Genomic DNA, 18764 nt, shown 5'->3' with positions numbered 1-18764 from the left:
TAATCCGTCATTAGCATATGTTGGTTACTGTAGCACTTATGGCTAATCATGAACTAATTAAGCTCAAAAGATTCATCTCAAGATTTCTTTTAGAACTGTACAATTAGTTTTCTGGTTCATCTATATTTAATACTTTATTTAGGTATCCAAAAATTCGATTTGATGTTTTTAGAAAAAAATTTTGGGAACTAAACAAGACCTTAACGTGGCCTCAGTTTTGATTTGCTACTCTACTTACATATTGCATGACTCTAATTAGATTTATTTATTGATATATGTATATGGTCTATAAATGTTATCGATTTGTATCTATATGAGTCTAACCAAAGCTGAAAAGTTCTACATATTGTTTAAAGCACTAAACTTCAATAAAGTAGTAAAAGTTTTGATAAGGAGGTAAACTAAACACCCTGTGAAAGTACTACAGTGCCAAACACATAAGCCGTGTTAGTTTGTCTGTCTTACTGAGTCCAGATTATCTGGTATTTTACGCGTATGCTTTCTAAACGGTTAAACAGTTTGTTTTCTTACGAAAATTTTCTAAATGCTCCAGCCTGGCTCCACTCTTGAAGCTAACCCAATATTGCTCCATCTGTTTCGTGGTATTTGGCTTTTGGCTGGCAATTTCTTTAGTTTGACCATTTTAAATGATTTGATTATGATAAACATGATTTATATGTAAATATTCACCGTCCAACATACTTTACTAGTAATCAATTCCAATCAAAATTGTCAGGTATTATGGAATTGAGGGGTATAATTTTTTAAGCAAATAGTAGGATATTATAATTGGCTGCGTTCTTCCAGCTAACCCATTCCTAGATTGTTCAGACCAGATGAAGACTTGATGTCTAAGTAAGTTCTGCATTTAAATTATCTTCCCGATGCAGGTTACAACAAAAGCTACTGAATTTAGTAGTGTCAGTAGTATCAGCATGAGTGAAATACGTTTGTTAATCAAGCATCTTAATGTAAAGTATCTTCAAAAGGTATTCTTTTAACCATAGCTTTTGCCTTTTCTATTCGACACTCACTACTGTTTCCGGATCCTTGGAGATACTTATATGTTTTTAGTGGGGTTCACTCAACTTGATTGAGTACTTTGTTCCTGTTGTTAGCTTATTCATGTCATGGAAAAAAAAAACTATCTTACTATTGCACTCCAACTCCAAGGGCTCACTTAAAGTACAAGTGCACTGTTTGTTTAAAATTCAAGTGAATTTTCCCGTGTCTTAAATAAGTCCAACACTCCAAGTTTTTTAGAACACGGAGTGTGATTTTCATTTTTAGTTGTTTGAAATAAGCACAAGACAGAAGACACTTCACAATTCTTACTCTGGATTCGCCGTAAACTAGCGTTACTTGTCCTCAAAATTACTTAATAGTTCTTGGAGATTTAAGGTTGGTCTCCGTCTCTTTGAAACGTATGTCGACCTTAATTAAAACTTAATTAAGAGTTTCTTTACAAAATCAACTAAATTTAAATCTCAAGACGACAACAATTAAAACTTAATTAAACCTCATTTTCGTGTGCCGCAGTAAGCTCAGCCGGAGGAGTAGCTTCGTCGAACGAACCGTGCCGTGCCGCCCATAGAGCACGGCAGTGGCACACCGTGCAATCAAAGCCGGGAGCAAAATGATGGGAGGGGATCCAAAGCATACATACGGAATGTCCGTGCGCACCAAACGCGCATTTCCGCCATCCACAGCATGGAGCCAGCCGGCCGGCCATCTCCATCCGCCATGGATGGATGGATCCAGCTAAGCCAGCACCTGCCTCTTCCTCAGATCCCTCTGCCTCCTCCAGCAGCAGACACGCGGCCGCTCGCCTTCAATTCCGCCCTCACCAACGGTCAAATGCTGGTGGCCTGGCCCTGCCACGCGCTGCATTATGCATTACTCCCTTCACTCTCAAAATATAACAATATACCAATATACCGTAGTTCAGGCCATGATATATTTATTATAAGATTTTTTAGCCTTATCTAAATACAGCATATTTACTACCACCATCGTTTTATGTTATAAGATTTTTTAGCCTTATTTAAATTTATTAATTGATAAATGTATTCATATGAATCCAAACAACTTAAAAAATCTTATACTGTGTACCGAAGTTTTACTTTAGATCATGTTTTTCACTTTAAAGTTATTGTTGTCAAATTTTACACTTGAGATGGGGGTGACCCACGTATAAATGACCTATGCATAAATGTGAACCTCACTTGGTTTAAAATACAACGTTTGACCGTATAAGGCTGTATTTTTTTTTTGCCGATCATTTTCAGTTTTTTTTTCTTGATTTCTACGTGTACACTTTTTAAATGGTTAAACGATGTGTTTTTAAATTGTCTATATGGTGAAGGGGTCTCTAGTTGAGTTGTTTAGGTGGCTATAGTATTGCCCATCAGGTCTTGAGTCGACTCCCTATAGGAGCAGAGTCTTAAATTGTCTATATACAAGTTTATCATATTACATTATTAAACTGAATTTTTAATTTTATGATAATTAATTCCATCATTTATATTATTAAATAAGTATCACAAAATAAACAACGTTTGGCTCAAGACCATATCTTGTTAACTTTCATAGAATAAACATGGTGTTTGGCTCAAGACCATATCACCTCCGTCTTTTCTCTTTTATTTATTGTTATAAGCCAAATTTTAATTTTTTAACATTAAATTAAAAGTTAATTTTGAGGTTTTTCATCAAAGCTTATTTTTTAGCATTGCCTTTTATATCGCTAAGAATAATATATAAAAGTTTTATTCATATTATTTTTATTTGCAATGTATCGTTTATCTTTTTCATAAAAAGACCAAATAATCAATCCCTATATTCATGGTAGTTCAGTGTAGACCTATCATAGACACAGTTTTTTAGTCATCCATTTGTCTAACTCATAGCCAACTGTTTCTTGCCTATACAATTCTACATCACGCCACACTTTACCTCGAAGTGTTTAACAACTTGAAACATTCATCCAAACCGGATCTGATTGTCCTTAACCTTATGATATTACAAACTAGTACTAGTAACACATAAGCTTAGTGTAAGCGAGGACATGAGTCAAAGAGGCTGATGCATGCTAAGCTGTACCCAGTGAAGCATGCGTCCGCTCCACACCTTCCCCGAGCCCCTCTGCCCCCGATCCCGACCTCCCCCCCTCCGACTAAACAGCACAGCAATTCAGACTACTATACTGTTCGTTTTTCAGCTGCGCAAATTCAGATTCCGCACAAGCCAATCGCAGCATCCTCGCCTCTGAATTCTGCATCAGATATATCCATCTCGTCACCTCGTGTGCGCCATTGCCAGCCACGACCTTGGTCGGGTCCCCCCCCTCCTCCTACCTCAGCTCACTCCCTATATATACCAGCAACCATGGAGCTCGGAGGCAGAGAGAGAGAGAGAGAGCGAGAGAGATTCTGCGTCTTTCTGCATCTTTGGGTGTCTGCATTGTTTGATGCAATGGCGGGGCGCGGGTTCTTGGGTCTGGGGATGCCGAGGGTGGCGGTTCTTGGCGCCGTCGTCGCGCTGCGCGGCGCCGGCGGCGTGGACGCGGTGGTGATGGCGAGGCCGCTGCTGGCCGAGCCGCCGAGCGTGGCGGCGGCGCCAGGGAGGCCGGCGGGTGCGGTGGCGGCGCAGGGGGGCGGCGGGAAGCCCGACCGGTCGATCGCCGGCGCCGACGTGATCCTCGTCGGGTTCGCGGCCGCCGTGATGGTCGTCGTCTTCTGGTACATCAGGATCACCAGGAAGAGCAGCAGCAGCAGCGTCGAAGCAGCGAGGAAGCTTGAGATAATCAAACAGCAACCAGCTGTAGTGGTAGAGGCTTAATTTCAGATGATGTATAGTCTATCAAGAGGGAAAAAATCATGATTAGATTAGATGCATACTACTTTTGATGTTGCTGGTAAAGATGCTGGTTAGTTGGTAAATCTGTAGCAAGTGCTGTACGGTACATGTATGTATGTCTGTCAGTGAGGCTTGACAATGAAATGCAGCAGAGAAAAAGGAGTATATGAACTCTTATATCTGAACATGGGGAAAACCTATAATATGAAATATTCTCTGCATGATGTTTATGTTTAACTTCTGGCTGTGCTGTAACTCTATCATTTCTGACCAGGTATCAGCTCATCTTCTAGTTCATCACAAGGTGTGAGCTGGGCCAAAACACTCTCATATTCTAGGGCTCTTTTTTAAGATAGTTGAGATTGAAATAGTTATTTGATTTTTTGATAGTTATTTGAGGATATAAACAATAAACAAATGATTTAAGCAATATAAGGTTGAAAATTTGCTCCAAAAAGATCAGATAAAAAACATATAAAATTTTCCTTGAAACATACCATTTAGAAGCTTAGAAAGCGTCCGCAAAAATTCAAAATCAATAGTAGATCTCAAACAGAGTACTATGTGAATGAGGCAAGGGACTACATGCTTTTGTTTTTCCTGCACTCCGCTTTGTTTCAAAATCAACCTTTTGATGTACCTTAACTGATAAAGTTGGCATTCATCTTTGTTGTTGGAACAAGACTTCAATCAGCAACAGTGAAGAGATAACTTCATTGCCACTCCACAAACATCATCCGATGTGACTTGAGAAGTCCCATACAATCTGATCTCTAAACAATCATAATTACAAATCACTCCCAGACTCTGATCAGTTTGCTTCACCACTATCCGGAGCCAAGAGGAAATCGAATACACAGCTGCATTGTGAATGAAACAGGCTTAATCTGTTCCAATAGCCAAGAAACAGTTCTCCCATTGCCAAACATCTTCTCTCAGTGCATCGTCACAAAGCAGGATTGCTTGCTGGAACTGTACTAGACTTAGCTACTGTTAGCTACAGTGATCAGTCGGAGGAGCATGGTACAGCACAGTTACACCGCGTGTTGCCGGTTCATAGCACAGTGACAATTCATCTGCTGCTGTGTGGTCCCTGCACTTGTGTAGGCCAGTTCACAACCCCACATCCTCATGACACGGAGCCGCTCGTCGCAGAGAGAGAACTTCGGGGGGTGATTGATGGGTCTTTTTATTAAGTCAAACAATACATTTATAAATAAAAAATAATTTATAAATAAAACCTTTATATATATGTTTTATTTAAAAGTCAATGTTAGAAAAATATAATATGATAAAAAATTCTAAAATTAACTTTAAAATTAAAATTAAAAATTTAATTTTTTGGCTCGTAAGCGTAACCAAAGCGAAAAGAACCGGCTGGCTGGTTCTGTTCAGTGCATCAAGACCTCTGCATGTCTCTGTCTCTTTGATCCGGTATACTGCCCTCTAAATGAAGACATTCAATACAAGGGCCAGCACAGCATCTCATTGCATGCAAATGCAATCACACAAGAACATTATTGTCGTGTGATCACATAGGCCATCTGGGATCGAGATTTGGGAGGCAGGAGTGACATCGTTTTTTTGGAAAATTATATCATTTAAATAAAAAATCACAATAATAAGAGTTGAATATCAAAAATTGCCAAAAAAATTAAATCGAATTGATTCTGATCGACAGGGAAGTGAGAAGCGGGACCTCCACTTTCGATAGGGCTAGATTTCAACACCCTTCCCTATCAAACCGAGGAAGTTTGATAGGGTCCACATATGATATAGCTTAATTTGGTAGGGCTCCGCTGTTGGTTCTCTGGTAGGGGGCCTTATTAATCATCAAAGTTCAACAATGTCCTATTTTCATAATTTTTCTCACTAGACGTATATTTTTGTAATTAGTAATTTAAATAGTACTTCCAGATGAAAGGATCATTGGCAATTCAGAACATGTAATTTTTATATTATCTGTGAGTTATTCATGGCACTCTTCTTTTTTATTTTTTAATAATGAAAACTTTATTGAACTTAATAAATTATATTGAGGTGATATAATTATCTTGAGAACTTCCTCTGTCTCTGTATAATTAGTATGTATACATCCAACTCAGGCACACCCATAAATAAAATATAATGGATTATAGTGAGACATAATAATCATCAATATCACCACCATGCCCTTTGGGTAAAAAGCTTCTTAACCAACGTCTCCAATCAACTCTCACGAACCAGGCTTCTATAGGACAAATTATGTACGGAGCCAATGGGTAGGTAAAAAAAATACAAAATGCAAAGGATATTTGTGCTACACTTGGTTAAATTACGATCTTGTTCTAAGCTATTTGTTGGTTTATAATATATAATATTTAATTCATCCCTATGAACAAATCGATCATCCATCCTTCACCCGCATTTTGACATCATCTGAACAGAATGGATGATCTGATCATCTTCTCTCGCACAAATCATTTTCATGTACTAATTGCCAAGGCCTGCCTCTGTTAGAACCAGGGTTTTTCCAAGCCCGACCTATTTTAGGCCCATGAGCATCCCTGCAGGCTGCAACAAAATTCTGCATCCCCAGCAAATCAACAGATTGCCACTGGATGCCATCACAACTTCTCACAAAAGTTCAGAGTTGTTTTAGACAACTATTGGAGAAACATTTTTAGTCTTCAATATTAATATTTAAATTTTAGGGCTTTTGTAAATTTATCATTGGATTTTTTTTCTAAATTGCAAGAATGTCACTAGAATGACAGTTCTAGTGAGTATTTTTATAATTTTTTAGTAGCAATTTTATAATATTGTTTTAGACCAGTGGTAAATTTACTATTGTTCCTTAATTTTTTCGTATTTATATTGGAGTTTTCTTGCTCTTGCGTCCACAGTGTGAGAGCAAGAGACAGCAGAGCGGCAATTCTGCAGTTCCGCACCGAAAGCTTCAGTGATGTCATCTGCACTGCCGTTCCTGCCTCGCTCCTAATCACTTTTACTCCATAATTACACCAAGACCTCCATGGTTAGTCCCCCTCTATGCACGCTAATGGCCCATCAAGCTTTGCCTTCATAGTAAGTTGAGAATGAAATGAAATTTGGCATATTCTTGAATCTTCATTGTTAGATGTTGCCGTTGTGCATTTTTCACTTACTAGCATATTACCCATACTTTACAACGGGATCTTATTAAAAAAATATTATTAGCATTTTATTAAAATATAGTTAATAAAAGTGATTTGAGATATAGGTCTTAACTTTTATTTAAAAAAAAATAAGAGGGAGTTGGTGGTGAGTGGGTGGCAGATTCACCGCCACCCACTACCACCACTACTCTTTTATAGTAGTAGTAGATTTACTGGATTATTGAAACAGGTTATTTATCGAAATATTGAATTTATTCCTATAATTAAATAGATAATCCATCGCAATAATCAATAATCTGTTTCAAACACTACCTGATTAGGGCTCGAAAATTATAGATCTAGCGTTGGTGTCCATCGATCTTGGAATGTACACTGCCCACACGTAGTGGCGGGACCAGGTCTAGGGTAGTTAAGGCTTAAGCCCTAGGCCTAAGTTCAAAATCTCACTAAAATTAGATAAATCTATCATATAAATTCTAGAAATAGTTAAGCACATAGTAGCTTAGCTCTAGGCTTAAGCGTTTTCTTGTTTGCCCCTACCCACACGAGTGTGTTTAGTGCATGATGTGTGAGTGGAAAAGGCACATATGTACCTGAAAAAGAAAGTTGAAATCAGATACATCCATCCATCCATTGTTAGAGCAAAGCAATCAACATTCATCTGCTTTATCATCTTACACACTCAACAAGTGCTTCCAAATTCCATGTCAAGTACGTAATCGTAGTACACTTTGCTAGTAAGGGTCTTGTTTCTTTGAGTGACTGATAACCGGTCTTGGGCCCAATTGGACTGTTCTAAATAGATAAATAGATTATCTGATTTTGTGATGGTAACCAATGGCATAAACGAATGAATTAACCATTATAATGTCAACCTATAGTTTATTAAAAAGTACTAAAAAGTATAAGAATTATATGTAAGAAAACTTTTGTGAAATTAGAAATTTTGGAGATGTACCCAGGATAATCTATAACCAATGTGAGGAAAAGAACAAGGCTATATATGTAGGACTTCATAAATACCTCGCTCACAAGTGGATGGAGCAGTTTTACTGATAACTGTGATTACTACTGCTTATTAGCGACAAAAACTGATGGAATTCAAACATTTCTGTTGAAAAAAATGTTAAACTTGTATTTTGATTCTTTTTTTGAAAAAGAAACTTGCTAGATAACCAGGTGGTTTATCGATGTGAACCGGATTGATAAGACCAATGCCCGTGATTACCGTGCGGTTAGTGTCGCATCTTCAGACCCTAATTTGTGCGTGTAAAACTGTTGACATCGACACACCTTCTGTTTGAAGTGACTGACGAGTTAGAAACATGATAATATCTCGATGTTTAGGCTAAAATTTTTGGTTTCAGTTATCGCATCAGATATACGGTCACGTATTAAAAATTCAATTAGAAAACCGTGAGACGAATTTATTAAGTCTAATTAATCCATTATCAACAAATTTTTACTGTAGCACCATATTATCAAATCATGGTGTAATTAGACTAAAAGTTTCATCTCATAATTTACACATGATTTGTGTAATTGGTTTTTTATATTTAATACTCTATTTATATGCCCAAAATTTGATATGATAATACGGAAATTTCTGTTTTGAGAACTAAACTTGACCTAAAAACGAAGGGAAGAAAGAAAGAAAATAAAAGAAGCAAAGTGATGGGAAAAGAGTCGTGGGGAGGCTTGAAATGGGATGCATGGATGATGGAACGGCGCTAAAAGTGTTCCCTTGACCTATCCTTGACAACACCATTTGCACCTAGATCCATCAGTGTTTTATAACGTATGAACACGACCTGGTTTTCTCTGTCTCGTGAGATGATGTATGAACATCTTCTATTTATTGTCCGATGTGATGCCAACTTAGCCGAAAATGACCGGTTAACCAGAAGAGAGAAAGAAATGAAGGAAGATGGGTTCGTTTATTTGAATTATTCTCAGGTTATTTCTAGTTTTTTCTACGCTTACTAAGCTAAATGGTATATTTTTTAAAAAAACATTATATAGAAATTCATCATCTTATACTTCTAAATTATTTTTAATTTTGTAGTAGTTAATTTTATCGTTTATACCATTAAATAACTATAAAAACATATAATCTTTTATCATTCATCAATCATCACTAGAACAACCCAGCAGGTGCCATAAATTTTGGATGAACATATAATTTGGTAGCCTGCTTATTTTCAGCACAATTAACGCTGTGATGCTATATGCCATTTGCATGACTACATATTTATAAAGAGACTAACTTTTTGACTCTGTGTGTCAATAGGTTGCCACAGCTACAGTAATTAAATAGTGCATTTAAAAACGTGTGCTATAAGGTATTTTGTCCCACTTTTTTGTCATTTCTCATTGAATTTGGGTAGGTTGTGAGCTCAAATGTCGTTACAGGTCGCGAAACCAGAGAGAGAAATTAGAGTGAACATAATGAAATTGGAACACTGTTAGTTTTTGTTTTTCTTACACACTAAAAATAGTACGGTCTAAAAGGAAGAGTATATATCCTACAAAACAATCCTGTAAATGGACGAAAAATAGCTATCCTCCATTTAGTTGAGAATTAAACCGCTACCAACTAAAGAAGATGTATAGTAGTACAAAAAGAAGAGCATGTGCATCTTAAATAGGGGAGGAATGTGGACCAAATTAATGGTGAAAATGCTGAAGAATCTTTGAGATCACACCATCAAAATTTGAGTACACACAAAGATATTAAGTATCTATAAGAAGTCAGAGAATTATTTCAGGACAAAATAGAATAAAATAAAACAGCCTAGTTTTGTGTCACAAGTCAAACTGAAACTTGAATAAAAAGTGTCTTGACGAAGAAAATGTACCAGCAATATCCTTGCACCATTAACATCCCTCTATATGATCTGCTAACAACCATCAAAATTATTATCCTTTTCAAATAAATTCTATCTACTAGGATAGCAAAAAATCCGACTCTTCCTAAGCATAATAATGTTCCCACACATTTGTCTAACTCCCCCGATATTTACATAAGTGAAGCCGTATAAAAACCTCCTATAGTCTAATCTCCTATAAAGGCTATCTACTAATAATATTTAAGTAAGACTTCACATAAAAAATACACTAATAAAATAGAAACAAAAAAAATTCTCATCACACAAAAACACATAAAATAAATCAAAGCAAGCAAAAAAAACCTAATAAAAACGCAAGAAAATTCGCCTTCCAAGGCGAAAAGGACTCCCTTTTCCCACCACTTCCCCCCTCCTCCGTCCGTCCCTCCCCCACCGCTCGCCGCAGCCATGGCCGCCTCCTGCGGCCTCGTCGACGTCGAGCCCCCCGAGCTCCAGTTCCCCTGTAAGCGACGCTCCCGGAGCATCCTGACTCCTCCCCCCTGCTTCCGTGGCTTCCTCTCGTCCCAGAATTTCGCTGGGTTCGTTTTGTTCTTACCTTTTTCTGATTTTTTGTGTTTGTTGTTTGATAGTACCTTTGTATGTGCAGTTGAACTCGACAAGCAGATCTCCTGCCCCCTCAAGATCACCAACAGGACCGAGAAGACCGTCGCGTTTAAGGTGGTTCCGCCCGTTTGATTGCGGTGCAAAACCCTAGAAATTTTTGTTTTTTTGGGGGGTGGGTTGTGGTAGCTTTGCCTGCTTGCTGTTTGAGGAATTGTCTCACGGCTTTGCGGTGTCCTTCGTGGTGCGTGTGGGTAGTAGGTTAAGACGACGAGCCCCAGGAAGTACTGCGTGCGTCCCAACAATGGCGTCGTGCAGCCGCGATCCGCCTGCGTCGTTGTAGGTAATGTGTTTGTTATTTTTACTGAACTAGCAGGAGTTGAAGAAGCTGCTCAGTTTGGTGACTATTTTGTGCTGGTCTGAATGTGGGATGTTTTTGATGCGTTGTTTTTGTTCCAGTCACGATGCAAGAGCAGATAGTCGCGCCTCCGGACTTGCAGTGCAAGGACAAGTTCTTGGTGCAGAGCGTGGTTGTCAGCGATGGATTGTCAGCCAAGGACGTTACCTCTCAAATGGTAACAATAAAGTAGTTTAATAGTTTTTTTGTCCGTTGTGTCTATGGATTTTGTAGTGAATTCATGGATTGGTGCTTGCTGTTTTAGTTCATGAAATATGATACCAACATGGTTGAGGAGGTGAAGCTCAAGGTTGCTTATGTGATGCCACCCGAACCACCGTTGGAGATCGCAGAGGAGTCTGATGTTCCACGGAGAATTATGGTGCCTATGCAGCGGATTCTAGATAATGGGAGGAGCGCTTCAGAGCTGTCAAGTGGTAATGTATCATTGAGATCGGCTGAGATGGGAACAGTAAGTGCACTGGGTTTTTTCTCATATGATATTTCTCTTGTGCTGCTGTAAGTCTGTTAAGGAAATAATTTTCTCAATGTGTTTTCAGGAGGTTGGATCACCTCTTGGACGATTTGGGAAGAATGAGGATTTACTGAAGACTGCAGGACCTGTTGTTGTATGTGTTATATATACCTTGTTTGATCTATAGTTTCATAATCTATACGATGTTAAAGTTGTTGCTTATTCCTTGTGATGTAAATATGATAGGAAACAAGAATACATGCAGGAGCTGATGAACAATACCATGAGGTGAGTTCATCTAGCATCTGATCTTCACTCACTGATTTTTTTTTTCCTCTTCTGTTCCTCAGTTGTACTCTCTGTGGAATTCCATTTGTTGTTCATTGTTCTGAAATCTGAATCATTGTAACTAAATTTAAAATGGGGGATGGAATGGTAGGTCTTCTTAACAAAAACATATAGGAAGTATATAGTTAGTTTCTTTTCGAGTTATATTTAGTTGCAAGTTATATTCCACACATGTATTCCAGACAAGAGTTTAGTTTGTGATTTTCTCTGTTCTGTGACATGGTCGGAGGAAAAATATAACACCGGACAAGAGTACTTGTATTTGGAATGCTTAACACTATAATTTTCTATCTTCATGAATTTGGTTTATATGCAATTGGCACTGAAAGCAGGCTGCTTTTTTATCTGGGCGTTTTGTTAATGATTGTTCCAAGGACGTAAATTACTTTTCTATTTAAGTTATATTTTTTCTTACATTTTCCTATAGTCACTGACTTATGCCTGAATTGAATAACCATTTGTCTTCTCATTTCAGCTGTCATCTTTGGTTTCAAAATTGACCGAAGAAAAGAAATCTGCACTCGAGCAAAATAGGAAGCTTCGGGAGGAGCTGGTGAGTAGTGGGTTAACATCAGGCACTCTTACATGATACCATTGGAAAGCTGAAAGTTGAGTCATTTACTTAATTTTAAAATAATGATTTCCTTTTGATCCAACTGTTATCATGGAAATAACCATCACCTCAGGTTCTTGCTCCTGTAGAACATGACATAAACCCAAACCAGGGAAATTTAACTTTTTGCCACTCTTACGAGTGGTATCTGTAGAGGCTTCAGTTTAGATATTTGAAGCTGTGTCCATCCATCGATTATGTGTCTATAGATCTTACTTTTTTTTTTCTCAATACAGCTAATTTGTTTTATGAATCATCATGCACTCTGCGTAAGAGGGAGCGGATTATTTTCTTTAATTCTCCAACAGTCTTTTCTGAATGATTAGGTGCAAATATATATCTGAATAATTAGCAGGACAAAACTTTAATTAAGGTCCTCTGTTGAGGATTTACCTTCCCATTTCTTCTATCTTCAAATAAAAATGTTTGTGATATTTTTTGTCGAATTCACTGAAAAATGTTTGTGGCATTGACATGCAGGAGCTTGTAAGGCGTCAAGTCAGTCAAAAGCAAGGAGGCTTCTCGTTGGCATTCGTACTGGTGATTGCACTACTTAGCATTATTCTGGGATGTCTTGTAAAGAAATGAGAAATCTCATGGGCAAGTTTAGTCAGATAATTGCTACAGTAAATAAAAAAATGTGATCTCGTGGGATGCTTAGTTTTGTTGGTCAGCTGCCAAAGGACGCAGAAAAGAAATGTGCCGTGTTTGGTGAGGTTTAAAGTGTCCAATGGACAAAAAAGGTGGTGTGTGACTTCGTAGTGGTAATCTAGTTTGATCCATGATGTATTTTAAACTAATTATTGGAAAGTTACTTCTATTGATTGTTATGCGTGTGGTTTGCAGTCTTGGATTATCCCCAATTATATCTACGAAACGTGAATTGTATCGATCCAATACGGAGAAATTTGCTATTTTTACGATACGATCATGACGCAAACGAATGATTGTATCATGACGCCATCTTTCCCAAATAAAATCGTATATATTGCATTTTTCTACAATTCGCTGTGACCATGTCCCCAAGCAAATGAAATTTAGGCGCACCAGCAACGTGCTTGAGAGAAGAATTGAGGTGATTGAGAGTTGAGTCTGTACATCAGGCAAATTTGATAAAATTTACAGGTAAATATTTGTAATTTCACCGGGGTTGATGTTCTATTGTTTCTGAGATGGCCTTGGCGCTTGAATAGCTTAGCTCTTGGTTGACACATAAAACCTCTGCAATCTCCTTGCCAATCTTGTCAGATCATCTCCCATTGTTTCTGCGGAAAGGAAACATTTTTCAGTTGCAAGAACAAGCCAATTTTCTAAAAGCACAATTATGTAGGTAACATGGTTGAATAGTTGATGTTCCTCGTTCACCAGCAATTAGTTAATTAGAGAAAACCTTATCAGAAAAAGTCAATGAAGCTCTAGGCTTCTCGCTTTAACTACCACCAAACAGTTGTCAGCATAAATTGCTGCTACACTTTCAGAACAACATTTTAAAGTTGCTCCCAATAAAACCTAAGGTTTCAACAAATGATCAGCTAACACTGTGGCATGCTCAGCATGACTTGTGCCCACCAACTATAGATTGGTGGAAATGTGGATTACAAATAAACAAACATTTTAAACAAGAGCATAACATTAGAATTTAGTAATCTACAAGCAAGAACAAACAGATACTTTTGAGCTCTATGCCTTTCCTGGTTCCCCCAATTTATTTGGGTTGACATAGTTTTGCACCCAACTAAGCACTTAAGCAATAGCAATATAAAATTTATCACTAACATGATATCTAAGGCGGAGTATAAGAGACAGCATACAAATAAGAACATTATAAAAAATGAGGGATTGAATATAGAACTCTGCATGGATAAATACAAAAATACTTATATTAAGAAAATGCTTATGTTTGAACAACCCCAAAGGAGAAAACAAAACTTAACTGCATGATAGTTATCAACAACGAGCCATCTATAATTTCATCATAGCTTAAGCTACATTGCACTAGAACAAAATTAATTCCCAATTGCTATATCCAATCTAGAATGGGTCCCAAGTGAATCCTCACATTGTACTTCGAATCAACATCTTTCGCAGAACCGGCACAACATATTAAGTGCATCCTCACATCACCGTGCCCATCTGCATTGAAGTCACACGACGACGACAATTACCAAAATAATTCAAAAGGTCCAAGAACACATGTAGAAATCACACTGATGTACAACAAAGCTACTACCTCGACGACCGTCCCCGTTCTGAATGCTTCTCCCTCCTTGACGGGATGCCGAGCAGTGCTCTCTCTCGCTCCTTCTCCTTGGCCTCCCTCTTCCTCCTCTCCTCCCTCAACTCCTCAATGCTCTTCTTCCCGCCATTCTTCTTCACTGCGCTCGCTTCTCCCCCGTCACGATCCTTCCTTTCATTGGAGGATGAAGGCAACGGCTTGGACATGTACCATGGCGCCGCCACGCCCTTTCCGGCGAGGCCATACCCTAGCCTGTATTTCTCCTCGTCGGGCCCGATCATCCTGACCTCCTCCTTCTTGCGCTTCTTAGGGTTAGGGTTAGGGTTCGCGGGAGGCTCCCGCTCCCGGGCGGCGCCCCTCCCACCGTTGGCAGAGGCGAGCGCCGCGAAGTCGGCAGCACCGACACCGCGGCCGGAGAATAGGTTGATGTGACCGTCTTCGGAGTCGGCGGCGGGCGACTCGTCGGCCGGATCCGCGGGGCCCGCGTCGGTGGGCCGCGGGGGAGGAAGGGGCGCCGATTCGGCCGCCTGTAGGCCGCGGTTGCGGCGGAGCGCGGCGAGTCGGAGGTCCGACTCGCGGCGGCGCTCGGCCTCGCGCTGGAGCTGCTCCTCCCGGGCCGCCTCGGCCTCGTCGCGGCGGACCTTCTCGCGGTTGTCGAAGTTGTAGACGTTCCACCGCTTCTGCGGAAGTATGTTCAGCCCGCCGTGGCCGCCCATGGCTCCTCCTCCTCCGCCGCCGCCGCCGTCGTGGAGAGGGTTCCCCGACCGCGCGAGAGAGAGATTGGGGAAAGCAAGGTGTTTCTCCGTCTAACCCCCTCTAGTTTTTTTTTAATCTACGCGCCATGGTGAGGGTTACGCCGACAGGTGGGCCCGTAGAGTGGGAGAGCGGACCCAAACCAAGATCCATCTAGTTTCGGCCATTACCGGGAACCCCTATCCGGCCCAACATTTCTGCACGCGGGCCTAGATTCCCGTTCCGGGCCCAACTGGTCGCCTTTCTTGGGAATCCCGAGCCAGCGTTTCCGGCCCACACTTGGACCTGCCTTGGTAAGTGGAATAAGTTCACTTAACGTCCCTCATGTTCACACCTCATCGCCTCAACCATAGTTCCAGAAATGTTAACCCTCGAAGTTGCAAAAACTGTTCAAATTAGGTCCCTGGACAGTATTAGAGGACAATTTTACTGATGTGGCATCCCAGACAGCTAGAGAAATATTAAAAAATTTATGGAACCTATATGTTGGTTGCCAAGTCAGCAAATAAATAGATAATAAAATGTGGGGCCCTGTCAGCCTATAAGAAATAAAAATCTGCTCTCTCCTTTCTCCGGCCACCGCAGCACGCATGCGAACGGTGATGAGCTTGTCGGCGTTTATCTCAGGCGAGCGCCGACCCCGACGTTGAACACCTTGAGGCGGCGCGGCAAACGGGGCGGATGGGAAGGTTTTGGGGGGAGGGCGCAAGACGGGACGACGACGGTGGAGGATCTCGGCAGCGGCGATCATCTCACTGACTCAGCAAGAGCCAACAATTTCTTCCCGCCGTCCAGATCTGCCTCACCAAATCGGGGTCGACGGGAGCGGCGGAGCGCGCGCTGCTGGGAGCGGGAGCGGGAGCGGAGGAGGAGGAGGAGGGCGGCAAGAGGGAGGAGGCCGGCCTGGAGGACGGCGGCGATAGCTCCTCTCCCTTTTCCCCTATTGTCTGCCGGTGGCCAGCGATTTGCCCGGAAGCTCTCGTGACTGACTGAAACTGAAATTGAAACGATCAGTGTGAAAGATACTATGCTGTTTGACTGAATCGATGGAGTAGAATTAATTGAAGTGAGGTTGATATTGCGTGCACAACATCATCTGCGGCAACGCCGGCAAGATGGATAGCTACCTCGACGTCATCGCCGGGCAGCTCGCCTGCGAGGTGGCCGTCTTCCACGGCTGGGACGACGAGCTCCTCCTCGTGGAGTGCACCCTCGCCGTAGGCGCCAGGGTGCCCAGGGCGCGCATCACCGTCTACCATGACAAGGACCACATCACCATCATCGTCGCCCAGGAGAAGCTCTTCACCGCCAAGCTCGAGGCCATCTGGCGCGGGAGCGCCGCCGCCGACGCAACCGACGGCGAGTAGCTACGCGCGTCAAGCAGCCATCATCACCACGCACCGTGTACGTATGTACGTTAATAAGGCAGTGACAGTGCATGCACAGCAGAGACACAGGACCATGCAAGTTAATTAATGGCCGGTAAATTAAACAAGGTGCCCGGGCAACGCCGCAGACGGCGACGGGCGCGTCGTCGCCGATTCCGGTGAGGAGGGGGGATAGCTGTTCGGGCGTCATGGCGGAGGCCGCGCTCGCCGCCGCCCCGCGCCCGTGCCCTCGCCTGCTGTCGCCGCTTGCGTCTGCGCCTGTCCCTGTCTAGCACTGCAGCCACCGACCTCGATGGAGGGGAGAGAGGGGGATTTTTATTTACTTATTAGGCTGACAGGTGGGCCTCGTATTTTATTAAGTTTTTTTTACTTGGCAACTGATAGGTAGGTCCCATGAATTTTTAATATATTTTTTGTTGACTGGGATGCCACGTCAGCAAACCCATTCTCCAATACTGCCCAGGGACCTAATTTGAACGGTTTTCGTAACTTCGGGGGCCAACATTTATGGTATTGCGGTTGAGAGATGATTTTGATACTTCGTGACAACTTAAAGGACCTAAAGTAAACTTATTCCTTGGTAAGTTAACAAAGACCCCGTTCGTTCCTGTTAACTAACCCAATCTTTTTTTTTCACGTATGTTTTTCGAACTATTAAATGATGTGTTTTTTTTTAAAAAAAATTATATAAAAATTGTATTAAAAATCATATTAATCTATTTTTCAATAAAAATAATAATTAATTATTTACTAATATATTACTACGTTCCAAATCAGTTAAATAACACCGAACGCGGCCAAAGTCCGATTCCAACCTTTGTCTTATCATCGGGTAGAACTGCCCCATCGCGTTGGTCCGGCGGAACTCCGGCGAGCCGCCGGCGAGGGAACTCCCCTCCATAATCTCTCCCCTGTTCGCTGTCCTCGACTGCTTCTGAGAGAGAGTTCATGCTAGCGCTTGATAAAGCCATAGAAAACCAATCCCTTTGTAATGAAAGTAACTTGTACCAAGAAAATTATTCTTGTCCGGAGAAAAAGGATGTTGCAAGAACATCACTCCTTTCATGGCGAGGTAACTTTCAAGAGATGCATCTGAGACATTCATTTTATCAGAGCTAAAACATTTCCTCCACAGGTCTGTTCACTGATTAAACTGCCCTTCCACATGGTTACTGGCAGTGGTGAACCCAGCATACCTGTACGTCTTAAATTAAATGCAAAAACTACCCATGATAATTCATACTCCATACATCTAAGTACAGTGAAAGTATTAAACAAATTATAAGACATAACTAAAATTTTGTTAGCATTGTTGATTTACGATCCAAATTTATTTGCGCTCGTATAAAGGTCACTTCGCCGAAGCAAAGCGGAGGCCCATCGCCTAAGGCTTGGGCTGGAGCGAAGCATGACAAACCTCTAGATATATGTAATTATGCTTGCGCGTCCTCGTAGGCTCATAGCATGGTAACTTAATTATGCGTTTTGAACCATGATTTCTGAAAGCTCAAGTGACACCTCCTATTTTTGTTTGTGGATACTTATGATCAACTTGTTGACATGTAATAAATACTCCCTTCTATAAGCATCCCTAATGTTTAGGTTCAATTGTTCAGCTGGTGTACGAAGCCTATGGTCAGCAACAATCACATTTGGATCAAGCACAATTATATTGCTAATTGGTACCAACTCTGGTTTCTACTATCACTCTGTGGGGTTGTATGTGGGGGCTGGGGTGGATTCATCAGTTCACACTGTTTCTGAAGTTGGGGGTGGATTTATTTTGAGGACTGGACCTAATAGAATGATTTCATTGATCTGCTCCTCTTCATCTACGAAATCAAACCAAATTTGAAATCGACTAATTGCTACTCCCTCCGTTTCATAATGTAAGAAGTTTTAGCTATGCTTAGATTCATCTATTAACCAATGTATATTGTTTATATATATGTCTAGATTCATTGATATCTATATATGAATTTAGGATACGCTAGAAAATATTACATTATAAAACGGATGTAGTATCAATTAGATAATTGGTAAATGCTAAGAAAGGGGAAGAATGAAAAAACTGAGAAAGGAGGAAGTACCTCCTTGTATTTGGGCTCTT

The 18764-nt window shown here is 40.8% G+C and overlaps 2 protein-coding genes across 2 annotated transcripts; one reads left to right on the top strand and one right to left on the bottom strand.

The window, feature by feature from the left end:
* Window positions 1-10184: 10184 nt before the first annotated feature.
* Window positions 10185-13107, top strand: LOC102719236 (vesicle-associated protein 1-2). The gene is made up of 9 exons (XM_006661869.3): window positions 10185-10346; window positions 10491-10561; window positions 10706-10787; window positions 10904-11019; window positions 11107-11313; window positions 11402-11470; window positions 11563-11604; window positions 12140-12217; window positions 12758-13107. Exons 1-9 carry the CDS (start codon window positions 10292-10294, stop codon window positions 12863-12865), a joined length of 828 nt encoding a protein of 275 aa, XP_006661932.1. The 5' UTR covers window positions 10185-10291; the 3' UTR covers window positions 12866-13107.
* A 1229-nt stretch (window positions 13108-14336) lies between these two features.
* LOC102718956 (leukocyte receptor cluster member 1) lies at window positions 14337-15312 on the bottom strand. Its single transcript, XM_006661868.3, has 2 exons — window positions 14508-15312; window positions 14337-14410 (listed from the first exon to the last, which is right to left on the bottom strand). The coding sequence occupies exons 1-2, from the start codon at window positions 15227-15229 to the stop codon at window positions 14398-14400; spliced, it is 735 nt and encodes a 244-aa protein (XP_006661931.3). The 5' UTR covers window positions 15230-15312; the 3' UTR covers window positions 14337-14397.
* Between the last annotated feature and the right edge of the window lie 3452 nt (window positions 15313-18764).

This window comes from Oryza brachyantha, chromosome 10 (assembly GCF_000231095.2).
Source record: "Oryza brachyantha chromosome 10, ObraRS2, whole genome shotgun sequence".
Classification (NCBI taxonomy): Eukaryota; Viridiplantae; Streptophyta; class Magnoliopsida; order Poales; family Poaceae; genus Oryza; species Oryza brachyantha.
This window is presented reverse-complemented; position numbering and strand designations above follow the sequence as displayed.

Coding starts and splice junctions, on each gene's coding strand:
- LOC102718956 (XM_006661868.3), bottom strand. CDS start 15,229: ATGGGCGGCCACGGCGGGCTGAACATACTTCCGCAGAAGCGGTGGAAC.
- LOC102719236 (XM_006661869.3), top strand. CDS start 10,292: ATGGCCGCCTCCTGCGGCCTCGTCGACGTCGAGCCCCCCGAGCTCCAG. Junction 11,020..11,106: donor AGGACGTTACCTCTCAAATG/GTAACAATAAAG, acceptor TTGCTGTTTTAG/TTCATGAAATATGATACCAA. Junction 11,605..12,139: donor CTGATGAACAATACCATGAG/GTGAGTTCATCT, acceptor TTCTCATTTCAG/CTGTCATCTTTGGTTTCAAA.